A 14,779-nucleotide genomic window follows, 5' to 3' on the forward strand; every position below is an offset into this window, starting at 1 on the left:
GGAGAATGGGTCTCCATCTGAAATGTCACTGGTTGCCATGGCAGGGGAAAGGTACTAGAAGGTTGTGATTTTGACTCTTAAATTCTTTTGCTTGGAAGTAATACATGCTCACAGCCCACTGGCCAAAAGTAGCCCAATGCCACTGCCTATATGGAAGGGGGTTCTCATCTCACAGTGGCCTGCAGGGACTCCAGAGCTCCCCCAACACGCCCCACCCCCAGCCCCAACAGCTCCTCTTGGAGTTGCTGGAGGGTCTGAGCTCTTAGCTGGTGACCCTGAGCTGTATTATGTGGTCATCTGACCCCTTTATAAAGTCTTCGTGACACATTTTTTTCAGAAATTCATCCTGGGGAGAAGCATGGACTTCTTGAAAAACTGATATACTTCCTATTTTTCAGAAGAAATGAGTATCACATAACTTGTATGATTCTCTTTCAGTCTGGACTAAGAAGAAGCTCACAGCAAAATTTAGTTCTCATTTACAGTCACTATGTCAACTGAGGAATTTGGTAGAATTTCTTTTCCTTCTACTTTATTATAAAGGATTTTTATTTTTTAAAACTATGTCCTAGTTGAGTGCCTGATTTTTAAAAAATTGATGTATAAGTTGCTTTACAACATTGTATTAGTTTCTATATATGAATTCACATACACACACACTCACATCAGTTCAGTTCAGTTCACTCACTCAGTCGTGTCCAACTCTTTGCAACCCCACGGACTGTAGCACGCCAGGCCTCCCTGTCCACCACCAACTCCCGGGATTTACTCAAACTCATGTCCATTGAGTCAGTGATGCCATCCAACCATCTCATCCTCTGTCAGCCCCTTCTCCTTCTGCCCTCAATTTTTCCCAGCATCAGGGTCTTTTCAAATGAGTCAGTTCTTCGCATCAGGTGGCCAAAGTATTGGAGTTTCAGCTTCAGCATCAGTCCTTCCAATGAATATTCAGGACTGATTTCCTTTAGGATGGACTGGTTGGATCTCCTTGCAGTCCAGGGGATTCTCAAGAGTCTTCTCCAACACCACAGTTCAAAAGCATCAATTCTTCGGCATCAGCTTTCTTTATAGTCCAACTCTCACATCCATACATGACTACTGGAAAAACTATAGCCTTGACTAGATGTACCTTTGCTGGCAAAGTAATGTCTCTGCTTTTTAATATGCTGTCTAGGTTGGTCTCTCTCTCTCTCTCTCATACACACACACACACACACACACACACACACACACATATATATTCTTTTTCAGATTCTTTTCAACTATATGTAGCCTATACATATAGTGAATAAAGTGGAGTTGCTCAGTCATGTCCGAATCTTTGTGACCCTATGGACTGTAGCCCACCAGGCTCCTCCATCCAAGGGATGTTCCAGGCAAGAATACTGGAGTGGGTCACCATTTTGTTCCCCAGAGGGTCTCCCTGGGTCCAGGGATCGAACTCGGGTCTCCCTCATTGAAGGCAGACTCTTTTACCGTCTGAGCCACCAGGGAATCCCATGTAGCTTATTATGAGATATTAACATAGGTCCCTGTGCTATACAGTAAGACCTTGTCATTTATCTATTTTATACATAGTAGTTTGTGTCTGCTAATCCTAACTCCTAGTTTATCCTTCCCCTATACCTTTCCCCTTTGGTAACCATAAATTTCTCTGTATCTGTGGGTCTATGTACAGACTGTGTATATCTGAGAGTCTGTTCCTGTTTTGCAAATAAGTTCATTTGTACCATTTTATTTTTAGATTCCACATGTAAGTGACATCACATTTGTCTTTCTCTGTGTGACTTACTTCACTTAATATGATAATCTCTAGGTCCATCCATGTTGCTGCAAATGGAATTCCTGACTTTTGTTGTCCACCAAGCCTTCTTTCTTGTGATAGCTGCCAGGGTTTTCATTACATATAAATCAAAATAGTGGTAAATAATATCTTCTATTCAGTGAATGTTTCCTTGATGCCAGTTCTTTATGTGCCCCATGTTGTTCACTCCTTCCAACTCTATGAGGCATTATTAGTCAGTATTGGATAGATGAGCAAACAGGATCAAAGAGATTAAGTGATTTGCCCAAGTCCACACAGCTAGCAGATGGAAACTAAACGTGATGCCAAGGGCTTAATTCCTAACCATTTCATTGCACAGCGTTACATAGACAAATCTCTTATGATTATGTAGTAGAAGTGACAAACAGACTCAAGGGGTTAGATCTGATAGAGAGCCTGAAGAACTGTGGTCGGAAGTTCGTGACATTGTACAGGAGGCAATGATCAAGACCATCCCCAAGAAAAAGAAATGCAAGAAGGCAAAATGCTTGAGCAGGCCTTACAAATAGCTGAGAAAAGAGAAGCAAAAGGCAAAGGAGAAAAGGAAAGATATTCCCATTTGAATGCAGAGTTCCAAAGAATAGCAAGGAGAGATAAGAAAGCCTTCCTCAGTGATCAATGCAAAGAAATAGAGGAAAACAATAGAATAGGAAGGACTAGAGATCTCTTCAAGAAAATTAGAGATACCAAGGGAAGATTTTATGCAAAGATGGGCTCAAAAAAGGACAGAAATAGTTTGGATCTGACAGAAGCAGAAGATATTAAGAAGAGGTGGCAAGAATACACAGAAGAACTGTACAAAAAAGATCTTCACGACCCAGATAACCATGATGGTGTGACCATTCAACTAGAGCCAGACATCCTGAAATGTGAAGTCAAGTGGGCCTTACGAAGCATCACTAATAACAAAGCTAGTGGAGGTGATGGAATTCCAGTTGAGCAATTTCAAATCCTGAAAGATGATGCTGTGAAAATGCTGCACTCAATATATCAGCAAATTTGGAAAACTCAGAGGTGGCCACAGGACTGGAAAAGGTCAGTTTCCACTCCAATCCCAAAGAAAGGCAAGGCCAAATAATGTTCAGACTACTGCACAACTACACTCCTCTCACACGCTAGCAAAGTAATGCTCAAAATACTTCAAGCAAGGCTTCAACAATAGATAAACCAAGACCTTCCAGATATTTCTAAAGCTGAATTTAGAAAAGGCAGAAGAGCCAGAGATCAAATTACCAACCTCCATTGGATCATAGAAAAAGTAAGAGAGTTCCAGCAAAACATCTACTTCTGCTTTATTGACTATGTCAAAGCCTTTGACTGTGTAGATTACAACAAACTGTGGAAAATTCTTCAAGAGATGGGAGTACCAGACCACCTGACCTGCCTCCTGAGAAATCTATATGCAGGTCAAGAAGCAATTGTTAGACCTGGACATGAAACAATGAACTAGTCCAAATTGGGAAAGGAGTACATCAAGGCTGTATGTTGTCACCCTGCTTATTTAACTTATATGCAGAGTACATCATGAGAAATGCCCGGCTGGATGAAGCACAAGTTGGAATCAAGATTGCCAGGAGAAATATCAATAAGCTCAGATATGCAGATGACACCACCCTTATGGCAGAAAGCAAAGAGGAACTGAAGAACTTCTTGATGAAAGTGAAAGAAGAGAGTGAAAAAGTTGGCTTAAAACTTGATTTAGAAAACTAAGATCATGGCATCTGGTCCCATCACTTCATGGCAAACAGACAGGGAAACAATGGAAACAGTGAGAGACTTTATTTTCTTGGGCTCCAAATCATTCAGATGGTGACTGCAGCCATGAAATTAGAAGACAGTTGCTCCTTGGAAGAAAAGCTATGACCAACCTAGACAGCGTATTAAAAAGCAGAGACATTACTTTGCCAACAAAGGTCCATCTAGTCAAGGCTATGGTTTTTCCAGTAGTCATGTATGGATGTGAGAATTGGACCATAAAGAAAGCTGAGCACCGAAGAATTGATGCTTTTGAACTGTGGTGTTGGAGAAGACTCTTGAGAGTCGCTTGGACTGCAAGGAGATCAAACCAGTCAATCCTAAAGAAATCAGTCCTGAATATTCATTGGAAGGACTGATGCTGAAGCTGAAACTCCAATACTTTGGCCACCTGATGGGAAGAACTGACTCATTTGAAAAGACCCTGATGCTGGGAAAAACTGAAGGCGGGAGGAGAAGGGGATGACAGAGGATGAGTTGTTTGGTTGGCATCACCGACCTGATGGAAATGAGTCTGAGCAAGCTCCTGCTGATGGGCAGGGGGGCCTAGCTTGTTGCAGTTCATGGGGTCGCGAAGAGTCAGACACTACTAAGCGACTGAGCTGAACTGACATCAACAGATGATTCAATTCAGATAATGTGTCCTGTTCTCACCTAGTTTTTGCTTTCATCCACTCAGATGTTCTGTGATGCATATGTGAGAAAACTGCCAATGTTTGTGAACTAGAGTCATTCATTTATTTTCAACTAGTGTAATTAGAAGGAATTAGAAGGGGAAATAGAAGGTCTCACATTATGGTTTCTGGTTTAGATCTTTCTCATTTCCTTTTTCTTTTTAAGAGTGAGAGGTTGTATATTTATAGAGAAGTACACAGTTCTTACTACAGTCCATGACGCAACCGAGCAACTGAGCATGCACGCACCCACACAGTTCTTACGTGTACTTGATGTGCACACACATGCCACCGTGTAACCACCACCCAGATCAAGAGGAGAACATTCCTAGAAACCCAGAGGCTTGCTCACTCATATTGTTTCCCATCTCCCCCCTTCCCCAAGGTGACCGCTATTCTGATTTCTAGCCCCATTATTTAGTTTGCCTGTTCTTGAACTTTATACAGTCTGTAGTCTTTTGTATCTGAATTTCAATCATCATTGCCTCTGTGAGATGAATCCATGTCATTGCATGTCACAGAAGTTCAGTCTTTGTTACTGCTGTGTAGTATCTCATTGTACGAATATGCCACAATTTATTTACTTATTCTACTGTTAGCTTGTTTCCAATTTCTGGCTCTTATGTAAGAAAAGCATGTATGAGCATTCTCATTGCCTTTTGGTGGACATGTTTTTCTCTTTTAGGCTGGTATTGTAACAGGTTTTATTTTCTTAGATTTAGTCGGCATCATTTAGTTTGTTAGATGTAATAGTCATAGCTAAGGTTTTAGTAGGCCATGGAAATCCTAAACCTTAAATAAATATATATTAATTTCTAGTCTTACAATATAAGTAAATGAATGCATTCATTTTCCATGTTATGAAAAATAAGTTGCCATAAAGCCCAGCATTTAGTCTTTCGAGCACTCAGTTTGTGTGGATGTTTCTGTTTGTAAAACTCAGCATATTAGTTGACATTCTCTTTCATTTGTGTATGACAAAAACCCAACTCAAACAGTTGTAAGTCAAAAGGGGAATGTAATGACTCAAGTATCCAGTGGCTGGCTGCCTTCAGGCATGGCTGGATTCAGGTGCTTAAACAATGTCATAGCATTTGATCCTTCTTTCTGTTTATCTCTTGGTTCTGTTCTCTTTGCTCTTGGCATTACTCTCAGGCAGGCCTCCTTCCCTGATGACCTCTGACAGCTTCAGGCTTGTAACTTCCTAAGTCCCAAGTCCAACCAAAAGAGAGAGCTTCTCTTTTTCAACATTTCTGATAAAACTCCCAGAATTGAGTCTCACTGGCTCTGACTCAATCACTGTGGCCAGGAAGCAAATAATTCTGATTGGGTCACACATTTACACCTGGCTGACTTGAATTGAGAGGAAAAATGTTACTACAAAAGAGAGAACTGGATGCTAGACAGGGACACAAATAATGAAAAACTTTCTGCTATGCTGAGAAGGTTGTAGATGACAGCGGCAGAAGGTTAATTCTTTAGCTCTGATTACTCAACAAAAAGTCTAACCCTTTTCATTTTTATATAGAGATAAATCTGTAAACATTGGCTGAACTTTAAAAGTGGTCTACTTGCTTCTTTCAAAAGCATCACCATTTATCCAATCATGATGGCTCAAATTGTGGAGTTAATTTCTGACTTTTCTTTTCCTTAGCTTTCAACCTTCCTGTATCAGGTCAGTCCACAAATTCTAATAATTCTTTGTTTAAATTTTCTCCCTTCTTGTATTCTTCTCTGTTCTGACTGACACTACACCAGAAGTTCCAGGCTTATAGCCTATCACCGCAGCAACCTAGTGAAATAAGAGCATACCTTTCCCAGTTAGTCCCGTTAAGGTCCTGGAAGACTGACCTGGGTTATGTGCCCATTCCTAAACCAAACCCTGGGGCAAGGGGTATGGTGGACACTGATTGGCCAGAGTTGGTCATGTGACCGTCCTTGGAGTCAAGAATGCAATTTGCCTTTCCTTAGACCATGAGTGTGGCAGGGGCAGGGGCTCAGAGGAAAATCAGGGCCTTGATGCCAAAAGAAGGAGAAACAGGTTAAAGGCAAGTAAAAGCAATAGATGGCTCACTTAGAAATTAAGACCCCATCACTTTTGATTTGAAAGTATATTTTATCTATAAATGAAAGTTTATAGGACTCAAAAAACCATATTTTCAAACTGGAAGGGGTGGTGGTGTTTGTCTCCTTACCCAAGCCCTCTCTGCTGAGCCGCACTTAGTCACTCAGGCATGTCCGACTCTTTTCGACCCCATGGACTGCAGGCTCCTTTGTCCATGGGGATTCTCCAGGCAGAAATACTGGAGTGAGTTGCCATGCCCTCCTCCAGGGGATCCTCCCAACCCAGGGATTGAACCCAGGTCTCCTGCGTTACAGGCAGACTTTACTGACTAAGCGACCAGGGGAACTCCATTGTGCACGCATAGTAATTTATGCTTTGAACTCAAAACAAGTACAGTCCAAGTGCTTAAAAAGTCCTTGTTTGCTCCAGTCTTTTGGTTCATTGCTTCCTCCCCCATAACCAGGAGAAGGTATTTGTCAGGATGTAAGTTTGGTTAAATGTATCAGACCCAGAAACAGTGGTTTATACAAGATAATGGTTTCTTTCTTTCTTTACATAAAAGCCCAAGCTGATATTGGGCACTGATCTGTGAAATCATCAACAAGCCAGGCTGTTGTGCTGCCCTCCTAGGTGGGTGCTGCCTGTGTGTGCACGGCCCAGGTGTTGTTGTTCAGTTGCTAAGTCATGTCCAACTGTTTGCGACCCCATGGACTGCAGCACGCCAGGCTCCCCGGTCCTCCACTATCTTACAGAATTTGCTCAAAATCATGTCCATTGAGACAGTGATGCTATCTAACCTCTGCAGCCCTCTTCTCCTTTCACCTTCACTCTTTCCCAACATCAGGGCCTTTTCCAGTGACTCATTTCTTCGCATCAGGTGGCCAAAGTATTGGAGCTTCAGCTTCAGCATCAGTCCTTCCAATGAATATTCAGGGTTGATTTCCTTTAGGACTGACTGACTTGACCTCCTTGCAGTCCAAGAGACTCTCAAGTCTTCTCCAACACCACAATCTGAAAGCATCAATTCTTTGGCACTCAGGCTTCACGACCATACATGACTAAAAACCACCATGGTTTTTTACTGGGAAAAAACCACAGCTTTGACTAGACGGACCTTTGTCAGCAAAGTGACATCTCTGCTTTTTAATACGCTGTCTAGGTTTGTCATAGCTTTCCTTCCACAGAGCAAGCGTCTTTTGATTTCATGGCTGCAGTCACCATCCACAGATGGCCCAGATGGCACCCCATCATTTCCACACTCCAGTCCACGGAAGTGGGAAGACTGAGAAAGGGAGGAATATCCCTTCTCTTTAACAGCACAGCCTAGAAGTACTATATACCGCTTCTGCCCACATCTCATTGCCCCCTCTCATGGCTGCACGTACAGGCACAGGAGGCTGGGAGATATAGTCTCTATTTTGGACAGTTGTGTACCTAACTAAGAAGGGAAAAAGAACCGATACTGCAAGGTAACCATCAATTATTGCAGGGAAGAAAGGGGAAAAAAATCTGACGTTTTCTTCCTTTTGTTTTTCAGATAAAGAAAGAGATTGCTGAATAACTGCAGATGCATTTTAATGCTCCAGAGTAAATATGTCTGCCTACAGGAATAGCGCTTATGAGGAAGACCCAGATTACCCTGACTATTCTGAGTCTCGAAACCATACTCAGAGGTATTTGAAAACTCCAGGTCCTCTGAACAACTCAGATGACCCCAGGACCAGGAGCAACCCATACCCAGCAGAGTCCAGAACAAGTCCAGACTATCTTGAGTCTCTAGCAGAACCAGATTATCCTGGATCTCGGAGTAATCCAGACTACCCTGGCACCAGGAGCCATCCATACTCTGCAGGAACAGACTATCCCAAACCTTTGGCAGAACCAGAGTATATTGGATCTCAGAGGAATCCATACCAGCCAGGCTCATCTGGAGAGCCAGACTACTCTCAGTCTCAACGAAATCCTGATTTTCCTGGTTCTAAAGGCAGGGGAAACTACACAGGCTCCAGAATAAATCCAGATTATCTTGACTCCTTGGGAGAACCAGACTACCCTGGAGCTCAAGAAAACTTGAACTCTTCTGGCCCCAGAGCCAGTTCAAACCATCCAGGCTCCAGAAGGAATCCAGAACATGCTAGCCCCAGAGTCAAGGCATACATAGACTCCCTGGGAGAACCTGATTATCCAGGTGCTGAGAGTCAATCTAACCATCCACACTTTTTTGGAGAACCAGACTACCCAGGTGCTGAGGACTGTCGGAACTCTACAAACTTTTGGGGAGAGCCTGATTACCCAGGTGCTGAGAATGGTCATGATTATGGCTCTTCAGAGGACCCGGAAATGGCCAGGCAGTAAGTACTAGAATCTCCCTCCAGTGGGGATGGGAGATGAAGATTAGATCATGAAGTCAATTAGTGTTTAACTCAATTGGGATAAGGACACATATGATGATTTCCATGACCTGGATTTATGGTGAAACTTTCATACCTACCTGTATACCTCACCTGGGCCTTGGATTCTCAGCCTGAGGCTTCATGCTCTTAACTGATCATAATCTTTCATCACTTCTTGCTTGTGTAACATCTTTCCCAGTCTCTTATCTCTTCCTGCCTAGTCCCTGCAAGACATTTAGATCACACTGTTTTGACCCTGCTACTTTGCCATTGAGATTAAGGTTAAGGTGATAATTATGAACCCAAACCTTTTAACCAGAACTATATCAACAGGAATGCACTTTAATCAAGAAAATCTTTTGAAAATCTAACACCGTGGAGTCCATTTAACTCAATTATTTTTATACAAGGTGATTGAGCCACTTCTGACTTTTTCCACTTTCATCTTTATTTTGCTGAAATTATCGCCAGAATTGACCACTTTTCATGTTTAGAGCAGATTTGACTCATTGAGCTCCTCCATTGTTGTTGTTTTCATCAAGTTTTATTGATTATAGTTTTTGTCATTGTTAGGATTCCTCTAAGGAGGTTTTTTTAAGTCTAATTTTTCCTGATTCAGATTCTGTAGATCTAAATTTTGTCAAAAAGATTTTAATCTTCCATCAGTTTTAGTCATTGACAAATTCTATTAGGTACAGTTTGGGTCACTGACAGTGTTAACCTTGGGTGACAGTTCTACCAAATCTAATTTTTCCTGTGTTGAGTTTCTCAACGTTCATGTTGCCAACAGCATGTGATTATTTATTTATTTTCCAGGCTATTTTTAACCTGTAACAAATTTACTATGTGAAATTCTAACCAATGTGAGTTTTATTTTGTATGTACTATTTCTAGTAGTAATATCTATGAATTCAGCGTAAATCCTTCAGGGTAGGCTTCAACAGTATGTGAACCGAGAGCTTCCAAATGTACAAGCTGGATTTAGAAAAGGCAGAGGAACCAGAGATCAAATTGCCAACATCCATTGAATCATAGAATAAGCAAGGGAATTCCAGAAAACCATCTACTTCTGCTTCATTGACTATGCTAAAGCCTTTGACTGTGTGGATGACAGCACACTGTGGAAAATTCTTCAACAGATGGGAATACCAGACCACCTTCTCCTGAGAAACCTGTATGCAGGTCAAGAAGCAACAGCTAGAACCGGACAAGGAACAAGGGACTGGTTCCAAATCAGGAAAGGAGTACGTCAAGGCTGTATATTGTCACCCTGCTTATTTAACTTATATGCAGAGTACATCATATGAAATGCTGGGCTGGATGAAGCACAAGCTGGAATCAAGATTGCCAGGAGAAATATCAATAACCTCAGATAAGCAGATGACACCACCCTTATGGCAGAAAGCAAAGAGGAACTAATGAGCCTCTTGATGAAGAGGCCCAAAAACCAAAACATAAGGAAAAAACAGATGCAATGTTGTAACAAATTCAATAAATACTTTAAAAAGATAGTCAACATTCAAAACACTAAGGTCATGGCATCTGGTCCCATCATTTCCTGGCAAATAGAAGGGGAAAAAGTGAAAATAGTGACAGATTTTATCTTCTTGGACTCCAAAATCACTGCAGATGGTGGCTGCAGCTACGAAATTAAAAGACACTTGCTCCTTGGAAGGAAAGCTATGACAAACCTAGGCAGAATATTAAAAAGCAAAGACATTACTTTGCTGACAAAGGTCCATCTAGTCAAAGCTATGGTTTTTCCAGTAGTCATGTATGGATGTGAGAGTTGGACCATGAAGAAGGATGAGTGCCAAAGAATGGATGCTTTTGAACTGTGGTGTTGGAGAAGACTTGTGAGAGTCCCTTGGACTGCAGGGAGATCTAATCAGTCAATCCTAAAGAAAATCAATCCTAAATATTCATTGGAAGAACTGATGCTGAAGCTGAAGCTCCAATACTTTGACCACCTGATGTGAAGAGCCGACTCATTGGAAAAGACCCTTATGCTGGGATAGACTGAGGACAGGAGGGGAAGAAGTGACAGAGGATGAGATGATTGGATGGCATCACTGTCTCAATGGATATGAATTTCAGCAAACTCTGGGAGATAATAAAAGATAGGAAAGCCTGGCATGCTGCAGTCCATAGGGTTGCAAACAGTTGGACACGACTTGTTGACTGAACAACAAGAAACAAAAATATGGGATTTGGGTGTGTAGTGGGATCAAATGTCTTCAGAACCTAAATCGGAGGATTAAAAGGACCAGGTCAAAATGTCCTCCTTGGTCTTATCCCCCACTGCCTGATTCATCATTGAAAATATACCTTTGACCTTGTCACTCCCTTGTTTATTATCTTCTGTGGTTCTCCATAACCTTTGGGAGAAAGACTCCGCCACTTCATTTATGATACCTTAAGAATGAGGATGTGCTGGGCTAATGTAAGATGCCAGCTGAAGCCCAGCCTGCCTGACCTCCTCCCTCTTCTGTGATCCCCTCCCTGTTGTTGTTGTTCATTTGCTAAGTCATGTCTGACTCTTTTGGGACCCTGTGGACTCTAGCCTGCCAGGCTTCTCTGTCCATGGGAATTCCTAGGCAAGAACACTGGAGTGGGTTGCCATTTCGTGTCCAGGAAATCTCCCCAACCCAGGGATAGAACCCACATCTCCTGCAATGGTTAGGCGGGTTCTTTACCACTGAGCCACCTGGGAAGCCCATCTTCTTCCTACCTCAACCCAACACTCTAGGTCAGTGGTTCTTAACCTCGGCTGATGCTTATAATTACCTAATTACCTGGGGGGCCTTAAAAATCATACAAATACGTGGGCCCAACTTTCAGAGCTTCTATTTAGTTGTTTGAGGTGAAGCCTGGGAATTGATATATGCATAAAATTGAGAATCATTGCTCCAGCTTAATTGACTTTCATAGCATTCCTTTTATATATTCAGCACTTTCTGGTCCCACAGGTTTACTTGTGCTGTTCTTCATCTTCGGATGCCCTCCTCCTAACTCTTTATGTATGGATTTATCCTTCCAATCCCAGGTCAGATGTCTCTTTTCCATGTAGATTTCCCTTCAAACTCCCAACCCAAATTTTCTCTTTCCTGTGAACTCATTGGGCCTGTCTTCTTATATTCCCCAGTTACTACTTGTATTATAATTGCTTGTGGTTGTGTTTAAGGAGCTCGACCAGACTGTGTGGAGAGTCCTTGAGGGTCAACAATCCATGTCTTTGTCTTTGTGTTCTATTCCCCTTGCCCATGCCTGGTTGGCATTCAGTGGAATGAATGAATGGATGGGTGGATGGATAGATGGATGATTGTCCTTACTGTGCTACCAGATGAATACTGATTCATCATTTTGGGATTGCAGAATGCTCAGCAGAACATCTTCAGTCCAGCCCTCGTTTCACCATGAGGGTGTCAGCCCCTTGGGCATCCTTGGAAGAGAGGATGTTGATTATCCTGAAAGCATTGAAATGAAATCTGTGGGGATGGCAAATCCGTATCCAGATGCTCCTGGCAATGGCTATGGTAAGCATTTGTTAAGAAGAGGATCATTTCCTGGGAGGAAAATAAAATTCAATGGGCTTGGGACCAGTCATTAGAGATCAGTAAGAGAAGTGGTTTACTCCTGCTCCTTCAAACACCCACTTTACAAAGGTTGAACCCTGAGGGTGTAGAGAAGAGAAACAGTGTCATCATTTATCTGAGCACATTGGGCAGGAGTGGTGTCTGTGTGTGGAGGCTGATGATCAGGTTCACGCCCATGGTGGTTATGTGAAAAAGATGGTCCTGGTGTGGCCAGATCCTCAGATTTTCCTAGAGAAGCCAGAAATCTAGTTTTTCACATGTTCCCAAATAATTCTTTAAATAAATAAATAAAATCCCTGTGCTGAGCAAACAAAACAACTGGTAGACTAGATTCAGTTTGCATGGCTGCCAGTGGCCAGCTTTAGTTAAGCACCTCTTTAAGGTGTTCAGATGGTCAGCATTTGTATTTTTGGAACCTGCTGGGGACACAGGGAGTTAGAAGCAGCTCTAACTGGGGACACAGGGAGTTAGGACAGCAGCTCTGTCCTCATGATATTTAAAGCCTAGGTGAGGAGGTGACAAGAGCACATGAAGACTAAAGAAAATGAGCAAACAGATGGATAATATGTGAAAAATCATATCATTCTCAGAATCTGCTGTGTGTAAAGGTTTAGCTCTGGGAGGTAAAGAAGATTCTACCAGTTCTCATCTTCTGAGAGAGAGAAAAAAAGGGGACTTTTCTCATAGAGAAAGCCAGCTCATGGCACAAGTCGATGTTATAGGAATTCAGAGCTGGAGAAGGGAGTGTTCAGCCTTGAACAGAGCGTGGGGTCCAAGTGCTGGTTGGTGCAGATGAAAGATCGCTCAGCCCTGACTGGTAGGGAAGAGATTGAAGAAGACAGGGAGGAGGAGATGGGGATCATTGCCACACACTAAGGAAAAATGCGGGCTGTTATACATTTGCAGAGAAAACATTCAGTTGGGCTATTCCAAACCTTTACGCCAGGCATTCTCAGTGGGGCATATGTATCTCAAGGGGTGAAAATTTATTGAAAGGCCCAGAAAAAAACCTTCCTCTTTTTATGTATAAAGAAGATACACAAAAATGTAGTTGTACAATATAACTATGGTATTAAAATGTCATGGGGGTACTGCCCTGTTGGTCCAGTGTTTAAGAATTCACCTCCCAGTATAAGAGACATGGGTTCAATCCCTGGTCTGTGAAGATCCCACGTTCCACTGGGCACCTAAGCCCAGGTGCCACAGTGCTGAAACACGTGCACCCACAGCCCACGCTCTGCCGCAAAAGAAGCCACTGCAACGAGAAGCCTGTGTATTGCAAGTAGAGTAGCCCCCACTTGCCACAACCATAGGAAGCCTGCACACAGCAAGGAAGACCCAGTGCAGCCAAAAATAAATAAGTAAATAAGCTCGAGAGGGAGGGCAGTGAGGAAGAACTATCTTAAAAGACTCCGTAGGTGGTCGGTAATGGAAAAAAAAAAAGGGTTGAGAAACACTGCCCCACTCTGATGCAAGCAGAGCTAATAACTGGTTTGGAGTGTTTCCCACGCTCTGGAGACTCTGCTAAGCACTTTACTTTTACAGTCTTCTTTCCTCTGCAGCAGACACTATTGTTCTCCCTGTTTACAGAAGGGAAAACTGAGGTTCAGAGAGAAACATGCTAAAGGTCACCTAGCTACTAAATCAAAAGAGCCTGTATCAGCCAGTCTCCCTGACTCCACATTACTGTTGGGTAGAAGCAGGGGAAATATGGATTGCTGACCACCAAGTTCCACAGAACACTGGAATTAAAAAGCTATTTTAAAAAGTGGCCACAAAAAGTGTGGCTTCCTTCTCTGGGCTCCTTTTAGGACCAAGGTTGTAGCCCCAGCATTCTCTTATCCTGTGCTATACCATCTTGTTAGACTATGCACTCCTTAAGGAGAACCCGTTTCATCCATGTATCTTCCAAGGCTCCATGTAATTTTCCTAATGCTTGGCACACAGTAGGTGCTTGAGCAATGCTAACTGAATTAAAAGCAACAGCTATAAGGGATGTATCGGTTAGCTGTTGCCACAGGAATGCTGCGTAACAAGCAACTCTAAAACCCAGTGTTGCACAATAAGCATCATTTATTTCTCATCCACACATCTGTGGGTTTGCTTGGAGCTTGACTAAACCAGATTGGGTTTGGTTGTGTCTGATTTGAGTTCACAGATTCTGTTTAGGTATAGTGTACTTCTTGACCCAGTGAACTAACCTGGGCCATTTTCATCCCATGGCATAAGCTGTAAGCACACAAACATATAATGTCTGCGAGCAGAAACATACAATGTCTCTGAGTCCTTGGTTTGGAACTAGCAAACTGTCATTTCTACTATGTTCCACTGGTAAAGGCAAGTCACATGACCAAGTCCAACCTCAATGGAGGTGTCCAAAGTGGAGGAAGTATAATATTTGCTGAAAAACAACTGATTTACCACAATAGTATATATTAAGAATTTGTGGTGTTCTGGGATTTTTTTTCAAG

The 14,779-nt window shown here is 42.4% G+C and overlaps 1 protein-coding gene across 5 annotated transcripts in view; it reads left to right on the forward strand.

Annotated features, from left to right (window-relative positions):
• Positions 1-14,779, forward strand: part of TMC5 (transmembrane channel like 5) — a 78,058-nt gene that overhangs the window by 17,960 nt on the left and 45,319 nt on the right. For all 5 annotated transcript variants that reach the window (XM_043455747.1, XM_043455750.1, XM_043455751.1 and 2 more), the window contains exons 3-4: positions 7,857-8,670; positions 12,088-12,248. In XM_043455747.1, coding sequence (XP_043311682.1) covers positions 7,913-8,670; positions 12,088-12,248 — 919 coding nt within the window. In that variant the 5' untranslated portion in view covers positions 7,857-7,912. The remainder of the gene's footprint in view (positions 1-7,856; positions 8,671-12,087; positions 12,249-14,779) is intronic.

This window comes from Cervus canadensis, chromosome 32, assembly GCF_019320065.1.
Source record: "Cervus canadensis isolate Bull #8, Minnesota chromosome 32, ASM1932006v1, whole genome shotgun sequence".
NCBI lineage: Eukaryota > Metazoa > Chordata > Mammalia > Artiodactyla > Cervidae > Cervus > Cervus canadensis.